The sequence below is a fragment of the Rattus rattus genome, chromosome 7 (genome assembly GCF_011064425.1).
Source record: "Rattus rattus isolate New Zealand chromosome 7, Rrattus_CSIRO_v1, whole genome shotgun sequence".
NCBI classification, from domain to species: domain Eukaryota; kingdom Metazoa; phylum Chordata; class Mammalia; order Rodentia; family Muridae; genus Rattus; species Rattus rattus.
This window is the reverse complement of record NC_046160.1, coordinates 72,689,556-72,713,244: the sequence shown is the minus strand read 5'-3', so window position 1 is coordinate 72,713,244 and position 23,689 is coordinate 72,689,556. Positions and strand designations below refer to the sequence as shown.

The 23,689-nt window shown below is 41.2% G+C and overlaps 1 protein-coding gene across 1 annotated transcript; it reads right to left on the bottom strand.

Annotated features, from left to right (window-relative positions):
- Nucleotides 1–825: 825 nt before the first annotated feature.
- LOC116905718 (epidermal retinol dehydrogenase 2) lies at nt 826–22,772 on the bottom strand. Its single transcript, XM_032908688.1, has 6 exons — nt 22,221–22,772; nt 18,496–18,627; nt 9,405–9,504; nt 5,424–5,568; nt 4,315–4,440; nt 826–1,168 (listed from the first exon to the last, which is right to left on the bottom strand). Exons 1-6 carry the CDS (start codon nt 22,551–22,553, stop codon nt 1,075–1,077), a joined length of 930 nt encoding a protein of 309 aa, XP_032764579.1. The 5' UTR covers nt 22,554–22,772; the 3' UTR covers nt 826–1,074.
- Between the last annotated feature and the right edge of the window lie 917 nt (nt 22,773–23,689).

The window sequence follows — 23,689 nt, the reverse complement described above, 5'->3', positions numbered from 1 at the left end:
GTGTCTGAGACCTTTAGCTAAAAAGTGGCACTTGTCAGGACATTGAGTACTGAAATGACTGGACTTGTCAGTCAACTATGATAGAGTAGCCGGGAGAGAGCTAACCTAAGGTAGGTTAACTGAATGTGGGTGGCGCCACCCCAGGGGCTGAGGTCCTGGACCACAGGAAAAGCCAGAGTAGTTGAACAGCCACATTCATCTCTGCTTTGGGGCTGCTCTGGGGACGATGACTTCTGTACCACATGGACTGTACTTTCAAACTGTGAGTCAAAATAAACACTTTCTTCCCTAGGGGACCTTTGTCAGGTGTCCTGTCATAGCAACCATAGCAACTCAAGAAACTAAAGCAGTAAGTTACATGAGTTTCACACTGGTGGCCTGGGCTCCAAAGAGCCCAAACTGAGACTAAGAGGATAGAAAGCTGGACTTTTGTGTCCTCTTGAGAGAGGTCTTGCAGCCCAGACACACACTGCACCTCCTTTGCCCCATGAGAGCCCAGTCACAGCCATTTGCTTTCTAGGGACCGCCATACTCAGGGTAGCTCCTGTGAACCCACCTCTTTTTCCTTTAAAATTTTTTATCTTAAAAATGTTTTTAATTGAAATAGGATTATACCATTCCTCCACCTTTTCCCCTCAAGCCCATCCCAATTACCCTCCCTCCAACTGTTCCCATAGCACCCCTCAAATAGATAGCCTCTTTTTCTCTGATTATATCTGTTACACACACATACACGTGCATGCGCGCACACACACACACACACACACACACGCACACACACTGGAGTCTGTTTTTGTTTGCATATGGTTACACTGCTATAGTAGTATAGTTGTTGAAGTGGGAATGACAAAGAGCTACTTTTATTTTCCAAACACCAAACAAAAATACATTCAACAACAACAACAACAACAAAAGAAAAAATGGTAACATTGTATTCAAATGACACTGGAAGGATTCTGGTCCACAGCAGAACATATTTGCTTTTGGGTTCTGTCAGACAGAAATACCTTTCTTCTTTGAAGTAAGCCTGACGTAGCAATGGGTCTCAGAAAACACAGGGCATAGGGCTTATCATTAAGATTTCTTCTTTTGACCAGTGAAGCCATCCATCACATGAAAGATTCCTAGGTAGTCAGCTATAAGTATTCCTGTCTTGATGGGCAAGAAGCTAAAAAGAACACAAGAGTAAACATCTTGGTTATCATCTGTGAAAACACCTTTGCTAGGTATTAGTTTTGTAGCGGAGTCACATGTTCAAACACTCATCATGGAGGCTTAAGCCGAGAGGTCTCCTCCTCTGTTTATGGCATTTAGTTCACGTGCTTTGGTCTCTAAACCATCACCAGTCTAGAGTACTGTGTGTACTCTGAAGCATCTACTTTAGAGTACTATAATTGTCAGCACATGTTTGGAGTAGATGGATCTGGTTGGAAACTTGGCCCCCTGCACTTCAATGCCAGCTTAGGCAATTTACCAGCTTGTAGAACTTCATGTCCTCAGGTAACAGCTGAGGGCATCCTTCTTCCTAAGATCACTGTGATGATGAGACGCAATAGGTCTTGCTGTTGGCCACCTGACCTAAGACATTTATCTCTTCCATCCCCATCTGTGCCTGGGAAGACTCACAGACACTCCTGACCATCACTCCATACCCTGCCCCTGTTGACCTTGAGACTAACATTGCAAAAGTGACAATCAGATACAGAAAACCTAAGATTTGTTTTAGGGATGGGGTGAGGCTGCCAGGTGCTTTGTGTCCTCCCCAGTTTCAGCGTGGATAAATGGTTAACATATTGGAGAGTTTCCCATCAGTGTTTAGTTCTCCATTTGTTCCCCTGTGTCCAGGCCTATCTGAGATTCCCCTTTCTGGCTTAATTTTTATGCACAACACATAGGACACCCAGGATAGCTTCTTTTGGAAAGGATGGGGGTCTTGAGATAGGATCTCACTATGCAGCCCAGGAAGGCTACAAACTCACGGCAGTCTTTGTCTTCCAGTCTAATGCTAGGATCGCAGGTATGAGACACCCTGAACGCCTACCCTACTTCTCCATTTCCTTTTATTCTCCTGTTCTTCTTACTCCTGAGAGACACTTCCTATCATGATGGAGGTTTCTTTGTGTCCTGTTCTTTTGTGTAATTCCAGATCCTTGAATGGAATGGTGAGTGGCTCACACACTGCTCTCTACATGCTGTTTGAAGGAGTGTTTGATGTCATTTCTTTCATTGAGCCTGTTTGTTTTTCCTCTGATTCTCCAGAATGATCTAGTACTTTCCCAAAACATGGCGCAGAATGTGCATGCCATTAAAGAAATATAATTTCCACAATTATTCAGAGCAAAATAAAATGAAGCTTCATGTTCTTAAAGTTGGCCTTGTCATAGTACAATCTGCTTCTATGCGAGCTATAACCCACTGTGCGGTGGAAATACATAATGTCCAATAACCAGACATTATGCTAGTCTGTATGCACTGCCAAACATGGCTAGTAATTTGTGGACAAGAAAACTGAGGCCAGGAGAACATGGGACATGTAAGAATTATAGGCTTGATAAAGAGCAGGGTCATAACCCTGGGTTTCAAATTGCTACTTAAAGACTCCTTGTGCCCATTCATTTTGACAGCCTTTGTCAGCCACAGGGGTCTTTCCTGTGGTAGAGGAAGTATGGGAAGGGAAAAGATGGGAGAATGATTTCTTTTTCATTGCATAAAAGATAAAATTGACTAATTGTAAAGAGACATCTGTGGCTGTCAGCCATATGAGAACTTGAAGAATAATGCCTATATTCAACCAGTCAAAGAACCCTCACGTCATAGGGAGTAGTGCTGTGTACAGAGCTGGTGGACCAAGATAGAAGCAACAAGGCAGAGGAGAGACCTATTCAACTCAACAGAACATGGTGGCTGGTTGTACAGCGTTCTCCTTGTAAAGGTGTAGCCACTGTGAGGAGAGGCACAGACACATGGAGCAACACTGAAACTGGATTGAGAGACTGGGATGAGCAGTGGACCTGTCCATTCAACAGCAGCCTGAACCCAGACCAGTGTGCCCAAGCTGACACTGCTGAACTTCAGACATCAAGTTCAGTTTGGTCATAAGGGTGGGGGGAGGGAGGATTTTCCCTTTTCCTTCTTTCCTTTTCCTTCCTTTCCTTCCTTCCTTCCTTCCTCCTTCCTTCCTTCCTCCTTCCTCCCTTCCTTCCTTCCTTCCTTCCTCCTTCCTCCCTTCCTTCCTCCCTTCCTTCCTTCCTTCCTCCCTTCTTTCCTCATTCTCTTCCCCTTCTTCCTTACTCTCTTCCTCCCTTCCTTCTTCCTTCTTTCCTTCACTCCTTTTCCTTTTTTCTTTCTTTTCATCTTCTGTCCTTCCACCTTTCAATTCTTTCTCTTTCCTTCCCTCCCCCTTCCTTCTTTAATTCTTCTCTCTTTCCTTCCATTCCTTCATTCCTTTATTTCCATTTCCTTTCTTTTAATATGTCCTTCTTTCCTTCCATCCTTTCTTTTATTCTTCCTTCCTTTCTACTTTCATTCCTTCCCTCCCTCTTTTCCTTCCTCCCTCCTTCATTTCCTTCTTTTATTTCTTCCATTTCTTCCTTCCCCCTTCCTTTTCCCCTTCTCTCTTCTTCCCTTCCCTCTCCTTTCCTCCACTCCCATCCCTGCCTCCCTCCTTTTCCTTCCTTCCTTCCATTCTTGTTTTCCTTTGTGTGTGTGTGTGTGTGTGTGTGTGTGTGTGTGTGTGTGTGTATGCACGCACACGTGCGAGAGAACTGAGAGCCTTGTGCATGCCAGGCAAGCACTCCACTACCCAGCCATACTCAGCTCCCCCATTTTTATATGGTTTTAAGATTTTTTCCCTCTGGAATTCTTTAACTACTTTATTGGTAAAAATTATTAGCAATTGCCAGTTTAACCGATACTTCAAATTTTTAGTGTCTAGCTGACTCTCTGGTCCTGTACCTGAGGAAGCATTGATTCACTATTTATGGTCATACAATCATGTCATAATGTGTGAAGAACATCTTTACTAAAGCAGCCTAACAAGTTTTAAATCTATCCAGATTTCATTTTGTCAACTCATTCATTTTTGACAATTATTCAACATTACGATGGCAGAGAGGGTCTCTGAACTTGTGGTGGCACAGAAACCGTATAAATCTGAAACTGTGTCAATAAAGGGTCATAAAGATGAAAAAAGAGTATGAGGAAGATTTTCCTTAAAAAGGCCATCAGTTTAACTAATACTTGCTGACTGGCTCTTCCAGGTAGGACCTGGAATAAACTGGTGACATGGGGAGACATGGAAACGGATGCCATTACCTTTTTAAAAACATTATGAAGTATAAAAACTTGGGCATATACAAGTACAGCTGCTCCTGAAGGATAGCATCTACTATTTTCCCAACTGCATATTCTGGATCCAGAATTGGTAACAGATTAGGACACCTAAGGAAGGGAAAAAAAAAACCTCAAGTTAACAAAAGAATCATTCCTTAAGATTAAGGGTAAAATTTATAAGACATTGTTGTCATACCCCTGTCTCTCTCAATTTCTATATTTTTATATTTACTCCCTTCTTGTCAAAGTAGTAATAACATGACTGGAATGAGAAATGGAAACTCATTGTAAATCAATACACTTACAGATAATCATCCATGTAAAACCTTATTGAACCATCTAAGTATGACGTCACTGGAAACAAACTGGGTTATGTTCATAAGACACACAACTGGGTATTTGTGTCTGTTAGGGTCTGAATGTGTTCCCCAAATTTATACTTTAGCCTAATCTCCACATGGTGAATCTGGATCAGGACTTGGATCTTGAGAAGTAATTACGTCAAGAGCATGGAGCCTTTGTGAATGGGATTGGTGCCCTTATGAGAGGAGGTACAGCGTAGGTGGATTTTCTCTTTGTCCTTTCCTTGGCAAGGAGAGAGGAGAGATCCATTTTCCTTGGCAAACAAGATCTAACTAACAAGAGGAAGGGGGCTATGAGCCTTACTCCACCCCAGCTCTTGAACTTAGAGCCTGTAGTGGGTAAGACTTTTCTGTGATCAACCTATTCACGGTATTATTTAAGGAATCCTGTGGTTAATCAAGATATGTGGTGTTCTTTTAAGGAATCTGGGAGTTGTTTTCCTTCAGTGACATCTAGTTTTCCTGGAGTCAGAGAAGGGGTTTGAATGGCATTAGGTGGCCAAGACAGGAAACAGAGAAGCAGATCTGGGGCAACAGGATGGGTGCTAGTTGGGCACTGTAAACATGATCAATCAGGTCCTTCAACACACATGTGTCACGGACAATTCTGAAATCACTTGTGTATCAGAAAATGTTTCAGATGAAGATCCAGGCAGCTGAAAGGAAAGAATAAAATCGAAGGGGCAAAGAGTCAATTTGAATGCCTTTAAAATCAAAAGGTATACTTACTTAGTAGTGCAACCTTCGAACATTCCAGTTTTTATAAAGAATGGGCACACAATAGTAGTTTTGATCCCCCTTTGTTTTTGGGCGAGTGTTTCGACAAACATAGATTCTGCAAATCCAAGGGCTGCGAATTTACTTGCACAATAGTCTGTAAGTGAGAGAGAGAGTTAAAGTGTATAGGTCTCCTTGCATTCTATGTCATTGTGCAGTTCAGTGATTGCATTCTGTATGATTTGAAGATTAATGACAACTTTGTACTGAGCAAGTGACCTCGATCCATCTTTCCTACAGCTCAGGTAATAATTAGGTTTTAGCAGTTACATTGTGCTGGCTAGTTTTAAGTCAATTCAACACAGTTCATGTTATTGAGAAAATGCTTCTATAAGATATGGTCGTAGGCTGGTCCGTGAAGTATTTTCTTAACTAGTGATTATGTGGGAGCACCCAGCCCATTGTAGGTGGTGCCATTCCTGGGCTGGTGGTCCTGGGTTTTATCAGACAGCAGGATGAGCAAGCCAGTGAGGAGCACTTCTTTGTGGCTTCTGCACCAACTCTTGCCTCCAGGTCCCCGCACTGTTTGAGCTCTTGCTTTGACTTCCTTCCATGATAAACAGTGAGGAGGAAGCAAAAGACAAACTCTTCCCAAGTGGCTTTGGTCATGGTGTTTTATCAGAGCACTAGTAATCTAAAGTAAGTCAACTGTATTTTAAAATACAGAATGCATATGGCTTTTATTCTATAATGAGAAGGCATCTTTAACAGAGTACAGTGATATAAAATATAACTTTTATATGCTCGGAGAAACCAAAAACGTAGTGTCTCTTGCTTCATTGTGATCTAGAACCAGATGTGTATATTTCTGAGGTCTGTTTGTATTGTAAAGCTTTTAAGTGACATGACATTAAGGTCACTTGTAATACTGACAGCAACAGATGATGTGCCCAATCATTTCAAAAGTTCTTTGTACGGGGAGAAATATGTAGTGAGTAGCATGAAACATGGGCACTAAAATAATATGTTAATGAACAAATGGACTATATGATGAGAAAGGCTGCTATGTGCTCCTCTACACTGTATAGTTTTACTTATAAGTCAATGCTTTGTTGAGCCTGTGTCAATTGTTACATGGGACATAGACTATCCGGTCCTTGTTTCAAATAAATTAACCTCATGAAGTACATATGACGCTACATAAAATAACAAGTTATATAGGGATTTAAGCAAGAAAGGTAAGTGTGGTTTGTAGTACTCAGAAGTAAATGTTCTTCCCATCATAAATCTCAGATTGTCAGTATAATGAAAAATAAATAATTCAATGGTTTAAAATGGTTTCAAGTGGTCACACTGATACTACCTGTACTTATGTGCAAAATTACTAGGAGTTTCCTTAAAAGCTTTGGCATTTGTCTTAGTTAGGGTTTTACTGCTGTGAACAGACACCATGACCAAGGCAACTCTTATAAGGACAACATTTAATTGTGGATGGCTTACCTGAGAGCATAGCAGTACCCAGGCAGGCATGGTAGAGGAAGAACTAAGAGGTTATTTTAATTGGACATTTTATGTATTTACACTTCAAATGTTATTCCGGTTTCCCCTCCATAACCCCCTATCCCATCCCCCTCCCTCTCCTTTTATGAGGGAACTTCCTCTCCTACCCATGCACTTCTACCTCACTGCCCTGGCATTCCCCTACACTGGAGAATTGAGGCTTCTCAGGACCAAGGGCCTCTCCTATTGATGCTTAGCTGAGAGTTCTACATTTTCATCTGAAGGCTGCTAGGTGAAGACTGGCTTCCAGGCAGCTAGGGTGAGGTTCTTAAAGTCCATGCCCACAGTGACACACCTACTCCAATAAGGCCATCATAGTTCCTAATAGTGCCACTCCCTGGACCAAGCATATACAAACCATTACAACATTCCTGGGAAGTGGTAGAACCATTAGGAGGAAGGGCCTAGTGGAAGAAAGGAGGCAACTGGGAGTATACAATGGAGGAGAGACTGAGACTGGATTCTTTCTGCCTCCATGTTTGTTTCTCAACGGACACAAAGTAAGTTGGTTTCCTCTGTCACATGCTCCTGCATGATGCACTGCTTTACTTTGGCCCCAAAGCAACAAGGCCACAGAACCATAAAGAAAAGCCTTGAGGTGAGCCAAAAACCGTGAGCCCAAATAAACCTATCCTCCTTTCAAGTTGATTGTTTCAAGTATTTCGTCTCAGTGGTAGGGAGCTAGAATACTGGTCCCCTGAAGTGGGGCTGACTGTGGAAACCGGGTGGTGTGATTCAGAAGCTGTTGGAAGGATTTTGTCACAAACTCCAACGCAGCAGAGCACAGACTGAAACCTCTTCAACTGTGAGACAAGTGAGTCCTTACTTTGCCACAGTGGTGGGATCTGATAATCACAATCATGTTAGTCAGATGCTGCAGATGGTGGAAAGCAATCGATGCTGTCTTTATGAGGTACAAACTACAATGACTGACTTCAACTCTGTCTTCTATTTTGAGAGAAGAACAAAGAACTTCTTATACCTCTTACTTCACTTGAAAATGCAGGAGGTGGGGGGGGGTGGCATTTTTGTCCATGCTGTGCATTTTGTTTTAAGTCACATTTGCTTTAAGAGAATGCCTGGGGGCTGGAGAGATGGCTCGGAGGTTGAGAGCACTGATTGCTCTTATAGAGGTCTTGAGTTCAATTCTCAGCAATCACATGGTGGTTCACAACCATTTGTAATGGGATCTGATGCCCTCTTCTGCTGTGTCTGAAGAGAGCAACAGTGTACTCACATACATAAAACAAATTATATCTATATCTATATCTATATCTATCTATCTATCTATCTATATCTATATCTATATCTATATCTATATATATATATATATATATATATAGAGAGAGAGAGAGAGAGAGAATGGAGAATGTCTGAATTCTGTGAATGAAAATGACTTGAGAAGGAATAGAAACTTAAGTAAGTTTTTGTTTGTTTGTTCGTTTGTTTTGGCAACACTTTCCTTTGCATCCATTTCCAAGAGGCATGCATATATCCTCAGTCTGTTGTGAAACATCCACTATAAGTGACAAAATCCAGGTTGCAAGTGTCAGGTTTTCAGGCCTCAGGGATGCAACATGAGGCAAGAGGGTAGAGGGCAAAGAGGGAAGAGAAGGATCTAGAAATGCTTCTAGGCTCATCTGATAAATTACTTCTTAGGAAGCCATTGAGCTCTGACATCCTGATAAGCAGAAAGAACTCAGGACTTGCACAATCTGTATTCTCAACAGAGCTGTGTAAGTGGCTGTGCTACAGAAGCAAAGACCACAGTGTGGGAAACATAGAAGGCTCTGACTTGTTGATATGGTTCTTACATCTAAAGGTGCAACTACTGTGTGAGGAAGAGGACAAACAGTAGCTATGAATATTCATGCATGCTATTCAAAGCCATGAGAAAAGGAACAGTGTGGGTCTCAGGCTGTATCAATAGTGCCATTTGGGTAATGGGTAGTTCCAAGAACCTTAGTCATATAATTAAGATATAGAAAACTAGAACTTACTTTGTTATTTACTCAAAATCTGTAGAAGTGTATGATCAACAGTCTTTTTGGGCACAGAAATACATGCTTAGAATCCCAGTGCTTAAGAAACCAAGATAGGGGGTTGGGGATTTAGCTCAGTGGTAGTGCGCTTGCCTAGCAAGTGCAAGGTCCTGGGTTTGATCCTCAGCTCCGAGGGGAAAAAAAAAAAAAAGAAACCAAGATAGGAAGACTGAGTTCCAGGCCACTTTTGTCTTGAAGTCTAACCCTGTCCTAGAAACCAAACCGAACCAAAGCAAACCAAAGCAAACCAAACCACCAGAACACTAACATCTTCAAAATAATCTCTTCTGTCCATTTGTTGGATGAGTATTAGTGACCTGCAAGTGCTGTGTGAGGCAGACTCCTGGTGTGCCATTATTATGCAAGTTAAAGTTGTCAAGAATTCTCTTACCTGACAGCCCATTTACTCCAATCAATCCAGCCGAACTTGAAATGCAAACCAAATGGCCATGGTTGTTAGCAATCATGGCAGGCAGAAAGGCTTTATACATCTATGAAGACCAAAAAAAAAAAGCTTTTAATACCCAGTAGAACATTATATGCTTTCCTCAGATGTGTAAATGGCTACTGTGCTTCAAACTTTAAGCTAATGAAATTACCTAAAAATACTGAATATAAGCTTAAGCACACATTAAAGAGTATTTTATATTGCTAAATTGTTATCTCCCCATGAAATTGTCAATAATATTAAAAGTGGTATAGGAAAAATCTTTTTTTTTTGTTTTGTTTTTGTTTTTTTCCTCCATCTTTATTAACTTGGGTATTTCTTATTTACATTTCGATTGTTATTCCCTTTCTCAGTTCCTGGGCCAACATCCCCCTAGCTCCTCCCCTTCCCTTTCTATATGGGTGTTTTCCTCCCCATCCTCCCCCCATTACCGCCCTCCCCCCAACAATCATGTTCACTGGGGGTTCAGTCTTGGCAGGACCAAGGGCTTCCCCTTCCAAAAGTGGTATAGAAAAATCTTAGTTGCAACACCCATAATCCAAAAACCCATCAGTACATGTGTGCATCATTGTTTACATGCATATTGCATTTCCTTCCTTGGCTTAACACAACTCACATGTTACCCTGCTTCCATTAAGAAAGAACTATGTTTTAGAGCAATCTCTGTTTCTTGGAATGATGATCTTTTAATGCCAATTCGTAAAATAAGGTATGTTTTTGAGGTAGAGGGTGCTTAGGCTGTGTCTCAGTCATGCAGAATATCTTTACTTTACTTTTATTTTATTTTTTTTTAAAACTGGGAACCTGGAGAAAGGTGGTACAGGAAGAACAATGAACTTCTGAAGAGGATGTCTTGGGCAACAAGCAAAAATTTTCCACAGATTCAGACAGAGAGGTTAAAATGGGTTCTAGGCTAAGATGGGTAAGTGTTTGCTGTCCCCCACCTCGCCCCAACCACGACAAAAGCTAACAGCTATAATAAAAGAAATAAAAAGGAGCTTCTTACAAAAGCCCCACCTCTTCACTCAATTGTTCTGTGTTGTTTCACAGAGAGGTAAAAAATCAAAATGAAGAAGACAGAGAGCATTCTAAGAAGGAGCCTGTGTTCAGGGTCCAGTGACTCCTCTGTGATTCTGCTGTGAAAGCTGGAGCCCAGTGGTCAGTCAGTTGTTTGAGCCTCTGGCAATTTAGTCACAAGCCCTGTATTGGGTCACACACAGGGTTTCAAAGATATGACCCACTCAGAAAAAGTGAAGAGACAATACAGGAGGGGATGCCAGGAGCTAGCGAAACAATATTTAAGGGATAACTAGCAGAGGAAGAAAAAGGAGTCTAGGGCAAAATAGATGCAGAACAGACAAAATAGATGTAGAGTCACAGGAGGAGACACTGAAGGGGATTAACCTATTACATATAACGATAAAAGTAAACTCATGAAATACACACACACACACACACACACACACACACACACACACACACACACACACACACACACTGCACATTTGGGACAAGAGAAGTAGTTCTAGTAAAGACACAGCAGTTACCAATGGCTAGATCTTTCCATTTTTCTCCTGAAGATCATGCAGGACACCAAGAACACCAGTGGCACCACTATACCCTAGCGAAGGTGGAGATAGGAAACAAAAAGCTCCACACGTATTTCAAAGCTTCTGATAGAGAGCTGGAAAAGGTGTGAGAAGTGTGGAGAGGGACCTGAAATCTTCTGCGAGTCCTCTCAAGAGAGTCTTGTTTAGGGAGGCTGAGCTGAGCACAGCACTGAAAACAACTGGATAGCAAATGGAGCGGCAGGAAGGGGCCACAGGAAGAGGTGTGAAGTGTAGATATGGGAAAAGGCTGGTCAGGCAAGGTCAAATATAACCTCTGGGCCTGGGTGTAGCCCTATGAAAGTCAGGGATGCATTTCTTAGTGATGGTCATATGTGACTTATGGTAACCTATGCTTTCTCCAGGTGGGTACCAAGTTAGGTCTTAATTTGTCTAGGACATACCTGATTAATGCTTGCTTATTAATCATGCTTTTTTTTTTTTTTTAAATCTTTTTACTTCCAAAGTGTCCAGGCAAATTATAAATTCCCCTAGTCATACCAAAATAAGTTTACTCACTACCTATTCTTAAAAAAACAACCAAACAAAAACCATTTTGTTTGATGTTCCCTTGCAAATATTTCCCCAAACTGCTACAAGGAATATAGTCATTTCTCATTTTTTGTTTTTGTTAAGAAAAGATAAAGCCTAGGACCTTCTATCCATGGCAAACTTCACGGATGCTCAAATCTCTATATAAAATAGTGAAACACTTACTTAGTACCACACATATCCTTGGGTGTGTCTGTATCACTGTGTGTCTGTGTCTGGCTGTGTGTGCCTGTCTGTCTATGTGTGTCTATGTCTATGTGTGTGTGTGTGTCTGTGTCTGAATGTATCTGTGTCTCTGTGTAAGTCTGTGTGTCTGTGTGTGTGTCTGCGTGTATGTCTGTATCACTGTGTGTGTCTGTTATACTTTAAAACACCACTGGATAAAATACCCAAGAAAGAGTAAAAATGGATAAATAGTTGTTAGAGTGTATTAGTTGAGGCTGATTACAAAGACAGTTTGAACATATTTGGCACAGACACAGTGGTTAGATCTGTAGATGTGAAATTGGTAGATATGGAAGCTGATTATGCACGCAAGATTTATGGGTCAGCCTCAGGCCTTTGCTGGTGATCAATGAACGGTAGTTCAATGACAAGGGCAGTTCTGTCTTTGAAAGATAGCTCCATCACAGGTAGAGGTCCTGGGAGCTTCAAGGCCAAGTTGGATCATCAGCGGTGAAGGGGAAGGCTGGGAGGAGGGGCCGTGTGATGAGGAAAGGGGAGAGGGGAGCTGCCATTGGGGATAAATAAATAAGTTAATGAGTAATTAATAAGCAAGTTAATGGATAAAAAGAGAGAACAATTGAGTGGAGAAACCCAAAATTAAGATGTTAAACTAGGCCAACACACTTGAGAGCAGAGGTAAGGCCAACTCTTCTGCACCAAGCGACCAGCCTGGAGGCTTCAGGAAAAGGCAGGAGCAGTCTGGGACAGGACACTTCCCATTTTTGCCTGTGCCCAGAACTGAACTCACCGCACAGCTCTCTGTAACCAAATCCCTTAGGGGAGAGAGCTAGTCTCTCAGAAGTACAGACAATCCTGGGAGTTCAGGGGAGACCACCACTTCTGCTCACATTCCTGGCCCAAGAGGAACCTGTCTAATGCTCTCTGGGCACAGGAACCTAGGAGCAGTCAGGGGCAGAATCCTTCTGGTTTCTGCCTGAGCCCAGAGCTGAGGCCAGTATCCAGGAGTGCTGATACACCTGAGAGCAGAGGTAAGCAGAAGACCAACTCTTCTGCAAGTGACCTAACTGGAGGCTTCAGGACACACAAACCCAGGACAAGCTCTCTGTTCCCAGATCCAGCTAAAAGAAACAGTCTACTGGAGTGCTGACACACAGGCTTACAGGAGGGTTAAGCCACAGTCAGAGACAGCAAGACCAGCTAATACCAGAGGCAACCTGATGGCAAGAGGCAAGCACAGGAACCTAAGCAACAGAAACCAAGACTACTTGGCATCATTGGAGCCCAGTTCTCCCACCAAAACAAATACTGAATATCCAAACACACCAGAAAAGCAAGATTTGGATTTAAAGTCACATCTCATGATGATGATAGAGGACTTTAAAAAGGACATAAATAACTCCCTTAAAGAAAGACAGGACAACACAGGTAAACAATCAGAAGCCCTCAAAGAGGAAACACAAACAAAAATCCCTTAAAGAATTATAGGGAAACACAACCAAACAGGTGAAGGAATTGACAAAACCATTTAGGATTTAAAAATGAAAATAGAAACAATAAAGAAATCACAAAGGGTACAATTCTGGAGATAGAAAACCTAGGAAAGAGATCAGGAGTCATAGATGCAAACATCACCAACAGAATACAAGAGATTGAAGAGAGAATCTCAGGGGCAGAAGATACCATAGAAAACATTGACACAACCATCAAAGATAACCTAAAACATCCAGGAAATCCAGGACACAATGAGAAGGTCAAACCTAAGGATAATAGGTATAGAAGAGAGTGAAGACTCCCAACTTAAAGGGCCAGTAAATATCTTCAACAAAATTATAGAAGAAAACTTCCCTAACCTAAAGAAAGAGATGCCCATAGACATACAAGAAGTCTACAGAACTCCAAATAGATTGGACCAGAAAAGAAATTCCTCCAGTCACATAATAGTCAAAACACCAAGTGCACAAAACAAAGAAAGAATATTAAAAGCAGTAAGGGAAAAAGGTCAAGTAACATATAAAGGCAGACCTATCAGAAGTTATGATTCAAAATGATTTATCAGATGTCTATAGAACATTTGATCCTAAAACAAAAGAATATACCTTCTTCTCAGTACCTCGTTGTGCCTTCTCCAAAATTGACCATATAATTTGCCACAAAACAGGCCTTAAGAGGTACAAGAAGATTGAAATAATCTCATGCATCCTATCAGATCACCATGGACTAAGGCTGGTCTTCAATAACAACAAAAATGACAGAAAGACTACATATACATGGAAGTTGAACAACGCTCTACTCAATGATAACTTGTTGAAGGAAGAAATAAAGAAAGAAATTAAAGACTTTAGAATTTTATGAAAATGAAGGCACAACATACCCAAACTTATGGGATACAATGAAAGCAGTGCTAAGAGGAAAACTCAGCTCAGAATGCTTCCAAAACAAAACAAAACAAACAAAAAACTGGAGAGAGCAAACACTAGCAGTTTGACAGCACACCTAAAAGCTCTTGATCAAAAAGAAGCAAATACACTCAAGAGGAGTAGATTTCAGGAAATAATTAAACTCAGCACTGAAATCAACCCAGCAGAAAAAAAAGAACTATCCAAAGCATCAACAAAACCAGGAACTGGCTCTTTAAGAAAATCAACAAGATAAAACCTTAGTCAGACTATCCAGAGGGCACAGAGAATGTATCCAAATTAACAAAATAAGGAATGAAAAAGGAGACATAACAATAGAAATGGAGTAAATTAAAAAATTATCAGATCCTACTACAAAAGCCTATACTCAACAAAACTGGAAAAACTGAATGAAAGGGACAATTTTATAGACAGATACCAGGTACCAAAGATAAATCAGGATCAAATAAGCCATCTAAACAGTCCCATAACTCCTAAAGAAAAAGAAGCAGTTATTGAAAGTATCCCAACCAAATATGCCCAGGAGCAAATGGGTTTAGTGTAGAATTCTATAAGACCTTCACAGTAGAACTAATACCAATACTGTCCAAACTATTCTATAAAATAGAAAGAGAAGGAACACTACCAAATTCTTTCTAAGAATCCATAATTATGCTTTTTCCCTAAATGACACAAAGACCCAACAAAGAAAGAGAATTCAGACCAATTTCCTTTATGAATATCGATGCAAAAATACAAATAAAATTTTTGCAAACCGAATCCAATAACACATCAAAATGATCATCCATCATGATCAAGTAGGCTTCTTCCCAGGGATGCAGGGATAGTTCAATATACAGAAATCCATCAAAGTAATCCACAATATAAACAAACTCAAAGAAAAAAAACACATGATCATTTCATTAGATGCTGAGAAAGCATTTGACAAAATTCAACACTCCTTCATGATAAAAGTCCTGGAAAGGTCAGGAATTCAAGGCGCATACCTAAACATAGTAAAAGCCATATACAGCAAACCAGTAGCTAACATTAAACTAAATGGAGAGAAACTTGAAGCAATCCCACTAAAATCAGGGACTAGACAAGGCTGCCCACTTTCTCCCTACTTACTCAATATAGTACTAGAAATCCTGGCCAGAGCAATCAGACAATGAAAGGAGGTCAAAGGGATACAAAGGAAAGGAAGAAGTCAAAATATCACTATTTGCAGATGATATGATAGTATACTTAAGTGATCCCAAAAAATTCCACCAGGGAACTACTAAGCCTGATAAACAACTTCAACAAAGTGGCTGAATATAAAATTAACTCAAACAAATCAGTAGCCTTCCTCTACTGAAAGTATAAACAGGCTGAGAAAGAAATTAGGGAAATGACACCCTTCACAATAGTCCCAAATAACATAAAATACCTTGATGTGACTCTAACCAAGCAAGTGAAAGATCTGTATGGCAAGAACTTAACGTTGGTGAAGAAAGAAATCGAAGATCTCAAAAGATGGAAAGATCTCCCATGCTCTTGGATTTGCATGATTAATATAATAAGAATGGCCATTTTGCCAAAAGCAATCTACAGATTCAGTGCAATTCCTGTCAAAATTCCAACTCAGTTCTTCATAGACTTAGAAAGAGCAATTTGCAAAATCTCTTGGAATAACAAAAAACTCAGGATAGCAAAAACTATACTCAATAATAAAAGAACTTCTGGGGGAATCACCATCCCTGACCTCAAGCAGTATTACAGAGCAATAGTGATAAAAACTGTATGGTATTGGTACAGAGAGGCAGGTAGATCAATGGAATAGTATTGAAGACCCAGACATGAATCCACATACCTACCTATGGTCACTTGATCTTTGACAAAGGAGCTAAAACCATGCAGTGGAAAAAAGTTAGCATTTTCAACAAATGGTGCTGGCTCAACTGGAGGTCAGCATGTAGAAGAATGCAAATTGACCCATTCTTATCACCCTGTACAAAGCTTAAGTCCAAGTGGATCAAGGACCTCCACATCAAACCAGATACACTCAAAGTAATAGAAGAAAAGTGGGGAAGAGCCTTGAACATATGGGCCCTGGGGAAAATTTCCTGAACAAAACACCAGTGGCTTATGCTTTAAGATCAAGAATTGACAAATGGGACCTCATAAAACTGCAAAGCTTTTGTAAGGCAAAGGACACTGTCACTAGGACAAAACAGCAACCAACAGATTGGGAAAAGATCTTTACCAATCCTACATCCAATAGAAGGCTAATATCTAATAGCTAACTAAGAACTCAAGAAGTTAGACTCTAGAGAGTCAAATAACCCTTCTAAAATGGTGGAACCGAGCTAAACAGACTTCTCAGCTGAGGATTATCGAATGGTTGACAAGCACCTAAAGAAATGTTCAATATCCTTAGTCATCAGGGAAATGCAAATCAAAACAACCCTGAGATTCCACCTCACACCAGTCAGAATGGCTAAGATAAAAAACTCAGGTGACAACAGATGCTAGCAAGGATGTGGAGAAAGAGGAACACTCCTCCATTGTTGGTGCGATTGCAAGCTGGCATAGCCATTCTGGAAATCAGTCTGGAATTTCCTCAGAGAGCTGGACATAGTACTAACTGAGGACCTAGCTATATCACTCCTGGGCACCCAAATGATGCTCCAAGATATAACAAGGACACATGCTCCACTATGTTCATAGCAGCCTTATTTATAATAGTCAGAAACTGGAAAGAACCCAGATGCCCTTCAACAGAGGAATGAATACTGAAAATGTGGATAGATATGCAATGGAATATTACTCAGCTATCAAAAACAATTACTTCATGAAATTCATAGGCAAATGGAATGAACTAGAAAATATCATCCTGAATGAGGTAACCCAATCGTAAAAAAACACACATGGTATGCACTCACTGATAAGTAGATATTAGCCCAAATTTTGGAATTACCCAAGATACAATCAATCCACAGACTCATGAAGCTCAAGAAGAAAGACAACCAATGTGCAGATACTTCAATCCTTCTTGAAAGGGGGAATAAAACATTCATAGGAGGGGATACGGCGAGAAAGTTTGGAGCAGAGACTGAAGGAATGGCCATTCAGAGCCTGTCCCACCTGGGGATCCAGCCCATATATACACAGCCACCAAAACTAGACAATATTGATGAAGCTAAGAAATGCATGCTGACAGGTGCTAGGAGTCAAGCACTCTCTGTCTCAGAATTCTTCTCAGGAATGCTCTGCTCATTATATAGTCCCTATCTCCAGGAAAATTAAGCCAGTTACAGCCTCTGGCCTTGGGACCCTAGCCAGTTGTCTGTTCTTATCACTTTCACAGCCTCTGTCTCCAGCCCTCTGTTCTTATCAGTTTATACCTGCAATTATGGTTTAGGGCGATAGCGAGGGTAGTGGCAGTGATGGATCGTTCTGAGTAGCTTTTTCACCTGCTTGTCTTTATAAGCTGCTTTTTTTGTTAAATTAAAGTTTGAGAGCTTGGTCAGAACACAGAGTTGCTCTCCTTCTTTGTGCCTCCTGTCCCCCATTCTTTCGCTCCCTCCCAGGTCTCCTCTGAACTCCTGCAGGCCAGGGCAGACAGGAGCCTGATGTGGTTGTCTCCTGAGAGGCTCAGCCAGAGTATGACAAATGCAGAGGCAAATGCTACCAGCAAACCATTGAACTGAGAATAGGGTCCCTGTCGGAGGAATTAGAGAAAGGGTTGAAAGAGCTGAAGGGGCTTGCAACCCCATGAGAACAATAATACCAACCAACCAGAGCTCCCAGGGACTAAACTACTATCCAAAGACTACACATGGCCAGATCTATGGCTTCTTCTGCATATGTAGCAGAGGATAGCCTTGTTGGGCACCAATGGAAGGAGAAGCACTTTGTCCTGCCAAGGCTGGATTCCCCAGTGTAGCGGAATGTCAGGGCAGGGAGACAGTAAGGGGGGATGTTTGGGGAGAAAGAATACCCTTATAGAAGAAGGGGGAGGGGGACAGGATAGGGGGCTTATGGATGGGAAACTGGGAAAGGGAATAACATTTGAAATGTAAATAAAAAATATCCAGTAAAAAAAAAGATGTTAAACCGGGATGTAGCTCAGCCATAAAATACGTATATAGGTTGTGTAAGGACCTGTGTTGATGCCTAGTCTTCTCCCCATGATTAAGATGTGTGTATTTTATTTAGAAATTGATAATTTTGCTAAAGAGCAAGAGAAAAATACTTTAGAATGCCAGATTAATTTTGCAGTTAGTATGAGAATAAAAAAAAATTCACCCATAAATGTGCTTTGAAATTGACATCAAGTGACTTTTCCATGAGGTCATCTGGGCAATCGAGGAACTTTCTGCCTGTTACAATGCCAGCATTGTTGATGAGGATAGAGACGTCACCAACTTCTTTCTTAACCTGGATTGGATAAGAAGAGGGCCATCGTCAGACTAGTAATTCTGTATGTGATCACTCTCCCAATAGTTATACACTCTTGATCCTTACTGCAGGCTGGAATTGTGTGCTCTTTGCAGAATCCTCACTGCACTAGATGGCTACGCTCAATGCTCTGCACTCATTCTCTTCTCTCTCCAGTACTGAGGTGAATGTTGAAAAGCCACTTTCCATCTCCATTCCAACATCTTACTGTCTATGCTTGTCATCTTGTTTTAGGTTTTTGCATTGGTAACATATCATTTCAGTCAAGTGTCAGATATAAGAACAGGCTTATTATAACCAAACAGAATACAGACCCTAATTCGGCATACACAGATTTATGGAGAAGGCAGGAGCCAATGGGAAGAAAGATAATATACACTTTAAATACAAGGCAGATTAGAATCTGCCTGTCTTATTTTCCTCAACAGACCTGTTTTCTTCTATCCACCTCAAAATGTTAGGAACAAGATCCATGAGTCATGTTTGTTGTTGAAATGCCAGTTTGACAAGGCATCTGATCACTGTTACTTTAGAACTCAGGGCCCCAGGTGACACAGTGGTACCTTTGCCTCTAACAAGCCTTCAGTTAGTCATCTTGGCTCCTAGTGGGCATGAGCCTTTCCAGGATGATGACAAAGCTGTTACTGTCCCTATGTTCTCCTTTGTGTTCTGAATTCCATCAGTCCAATTTAGATCATACAGTATCAGTAACATGCTGACACCATTTAGAAAGGACCACCCATAGTAGTTATCAAGTGTTTATAAATGAGGTTCACAACATTTCCTGTTATATCTCTAGCTGTTAGTGTATGTGTGTGTGTGTGTGTGTGTGTGTGTGTGTGTGTGTGTGTGCATGTTGGTGTATATGTGTGTGTACCCATGTATGTCTGCATGTGTGTACAAGTATGTGAGTGTATGTGGATGTATGTTCATGTGTGTGTGTATGCATGTAATTGTGTGTGTGCATGTGATTGTATGTGTGTGTGCATGTGATTGTGTGTGTGATTGTGTGTGTGTGTGTGTATGTGTGTGTGTGTGTGTATGTGTGTGTGTGTGTGTGTGTGTGTTTGTGCACCTGAAAGAAGGATAGTGTAAAGTTTATCACAGTAGCACAGGATGGTCTTGGTGAGGACATATCACTGTGGAAGGTGGAAAGTGCTGTTGTGGAAGGCCTGGGTTCAGATCAAGTGACACAGCTGTGCCAGTTTTCATGTAAAGCAGTATAAAAAAATCTAAATACATGTCTGACTTGGAAAGAGGCTAGTGGTTTATTAAATTAAACTTGATTAACAAAGAGAATAGCAATAAAAGTAGAAACCAGATTGTCCAACAAAGGGGCAAATGTCAGTAACTTCAGAAAGAGATTTGAGATAGAAACAATTACCTGCTGGAAGGCCCTGGGCTGTCAAGCATGCTAGTAACTTATTCTAAATCTCCAATGGGAATTCCCCAACATCTCAGGTTTCCCATTCCTTACCTATTAGAGGTAACAGGCAGCAGGAAAGATCTGCTTCTGCTAGTTACTAAGTAGGCCATGATTTTGGAAATCATCAGGAATTAATAACCAATTTTAGGAAAATTATAGATGCTACAAATTAAATTCAAGAGGATAGATGGCCTGCCTGCCTTCCTTTCTCCCTTCCTTCCTTTCTTCCTTTCTTCCTTCTTTCCTTCCTTCCATTTGAGAAGAGGTTGTACAGGCATAGATATGATAATCCAAACTGATTGTCATTAAATATATAACTAGGATCGTTGAATGTTACATCAGGATAAAGGAAAACTCCATAGCCTCGGCTTGCTCATATCCTACTGTTCAAAATAACCTAGATGGACAACAAAGCAACATTGGACTTTCTAAACTCATGGCTAAGTTATGACTCTGGGATACAAGCTCTCAAAGCCACCCAAGACTAGATGAGAGGAAACTCTAAATACCACTTCAAAAATTTTCTCCATGGTCATTCTCCTGGGGGATATTCCTTAAAAATTCTTACGGTTTCTTTTTATCTAAAATAAGAAGTGGAATGGCAAGTAAAATTGTTTCTCCTAAGTGCAGAAGAGCACATTGCCAACACTCTTCAAGACCATAAAGTGATAAAAATGAACAAGCTAGAAATATGGCATGGCGGACAATTTCAGAAAGCAACCCTCTGGGATAGACATGGGTCCCAATTCAAGAGATATGGAACTAATTATTTATAGAACACTGTATTAGTCTGCCATTATGACAAAGGTCTTTCTTTAGTGTCTGAGTATCGACTCGTGATTGCTGAAGCCTGGCTAGAAAAGTTGTTTGTAGTTAGTCAATGTGTTAATCAGCATGCCTCACGGGTAAACAGCCTCAGCCGGCCAGTTGGCTGCACTTGGGTTGTGATCCCAGAGTAAGCCTGGGTGGGTTTATCCGGCTTTGGATCTTCAGACTGTATCAGGCAGTCTGTAATCAGAATAAAAACAAGAACAAAAAGATGGGAAGTAGAAAGACTGTTGGAGCAAGCAGGCTTGGTTCCTCCCTTTCCACAAAATTCAGCAATTCTACCTCCTCTAGTTGGCCCGGGAGAGTAGCCTGTGGTGTATGGATCCCAGTGTGGATATAAGGAAACAGAAGTCTTTACGAGCTAACAGCCCGTCTGCCAATATACTGGAGTTTCAGCTTCCTAAAACTTTAAAAGTCCATCCGTGTTATCGCCAAAGAAGTATTTAGAGCAGTGATTCTCAACCTTCCTAATGTTGTGACCCTTTAATAGTTCTTCATGTTGTGGTGACCCCGAACCGTAAAATTATTTTGTTGCCACTTCATAACTGTAATTTTGCTGCTGTAATGAATTATAATGTAAATATCTGATATGCAGGATATCTCATGTTTGACCTCTGTGAAAGGGTTGTTCAAATTCAAAGGTTTCGTGGCCCACAGGTTGAGAACTACTGATTTAGAGGATGTGGGTGTGAATTAATTCAGTAATGGAGCAAGTGCTTAGGAAGCACCAAGTCAGTGGGTTCGAGCCACCAAAACCAAATAAATGTTCTCAGGATGAGTATTCTTACTGTCTTCTGATTAACTGTGAAAAACACATGTTCAAATGGAAGACATGGTGGTAAAGTGGATCTAACTCTGACTAAACAGGGTACACATATATTGTGTGGTCTTGGATGAAGCATTTGACAGCTCTTTTTCACCCCTCAAAGAAGGATGCTTCAACCTCTTGCTCCTTCCACTGTACTGGTACCATCCAGGAAGCCAGAAATTCAAGTGCTGGCCATTCCTTTGTTAACTGTCAGCTCTATTTAAGGGAAACTACATGCCCGCACAGATTCACTGCTCTATTTTCAAAGGAGAATAATAATTTGTCTTATAGCGTTATTATAACACACACAGGGGATTTAGCAAAACATTTGGCATACAATAAGGATGAAAAATTACAAATTCCCATTCCCCCCAGATTATTTGCAAAGTAGAGGGATACTGAGGACACATGGGAGGCACTGAGACAGAGAGGCCAATGAATAAAATGGGTGCATACCAAAGTAATTGCATAGGATTCTCACAGCCCTCAAAACCCAGTGAGATGACATACCTCGTCGGCCACTCTGTATACTTCTTCCCTCTGGCTGCAGTCACAGGTGTAGGCATGCACTCTGGTGGCTCCTGCTTCCTGAGCTATCTGACGGGTCTCCTCGTTTGTCTCCTTGTTCACATCCCAAAGAACGAGCACTGATCCCAGGCGGGCGAACTGCAATGCTAAAAGCCTTCCGAGACCACTCCCAGCACCTGTGATGAGGACTACTTCGCCAGCAACATTCTTCCGTGGTTTTGAGATGACATGAGACAGTAGAGCCTCCAAAATACTCAACAGTGACTTCCCTAAGAAAACAAGCAAGTCCTTCGCTGATTCCAGGTTGCAAGGCATGTTCTGGCCAACACCTTTAAAGCAAGAGAGAATTTTCTCAGTTCCCTTTTCTGAAAGAAAAGAATGTGGTAGAGTTGCTCTTTCCAGATGCTGCTGATACTGAACTCAGGAGCAGGCAGGAACCACAGTGATGAATGATATCTGGCACAATATCTACACATGGCACTCAAGTTCCATTCAGATCTGCATGCCAGCTATGTGTCACACATAACGATGTTTGTTAATTGGCAGCCGGAACCACCTCACCCAAGCGTATGCCAAGGGTTGTGCCTATATTTCTCTCTAGTTAACTTTTGCCATACTATGCATCGTGACGTGATGCTCAACCATGCTGTCACATCGTGACGTTTAAAATACAACTCTTGTGGTGTTACGCTTTTGTCTCCTTTTAGATTTTCTTTCTTCTGACTTGCACTACAATTCTTTCATCTAGTGATGCTATTTAAGATGTGAAGGCTAGGGATTTAGTTCAGTGTAAGGGTGCTCATGCAATATGTATGAAGCCCTGGGTTCTTACTGATCCCCAACATAATGGCAGAGAGATTTGAGACAAAAGGGGAAATTGTAAAATCCTATCTCCATAAAGTATTAGGAGAGAACTAACTGGCTTTCCATAAACACCCTACTTTTCCTTCTCCAACTGATTTTTGCATCAATGCTTTAACTCCTTTCACTAGGCTGCATGCCCCATTCAGTCAGCTCCCCTTCACTTACAAGATTTGGTGAGAGTCTTGTCTGCCTCTGTCTGTGAACCTTGGGGCAGTCTCCAATGTCCTTCTGGACCTTGATCTCCTCTTTACCAGGCTGGGGTCATAGGGCAGTTCTGTACTTGAGGTGAGAGTGATCTATGATCTATGTAAGCTCTGGCTCTCAGCTGTTACCAGTGTTGGCTTAGATTCATTGTGCAGATCGCCGAAAAAGGCACCGGACAGGCTTTTGTGAAGGGGTAAAGGGCTTTCCTAAGCAGGCTGGTCCATTGAGAGGCTCAGTTGCAGGTATAGGTTTCCAGAGTTAAAAGGACAGATGGTAGCAGGTCTTTAGTTTGCTGGCTGGCTAAGGACCAACTAAATGCTGTTAATGATAACGGATGGTTCATTCCATCGCTAGAAGGGTTTAGCATATGAAAGTTGCTAGGG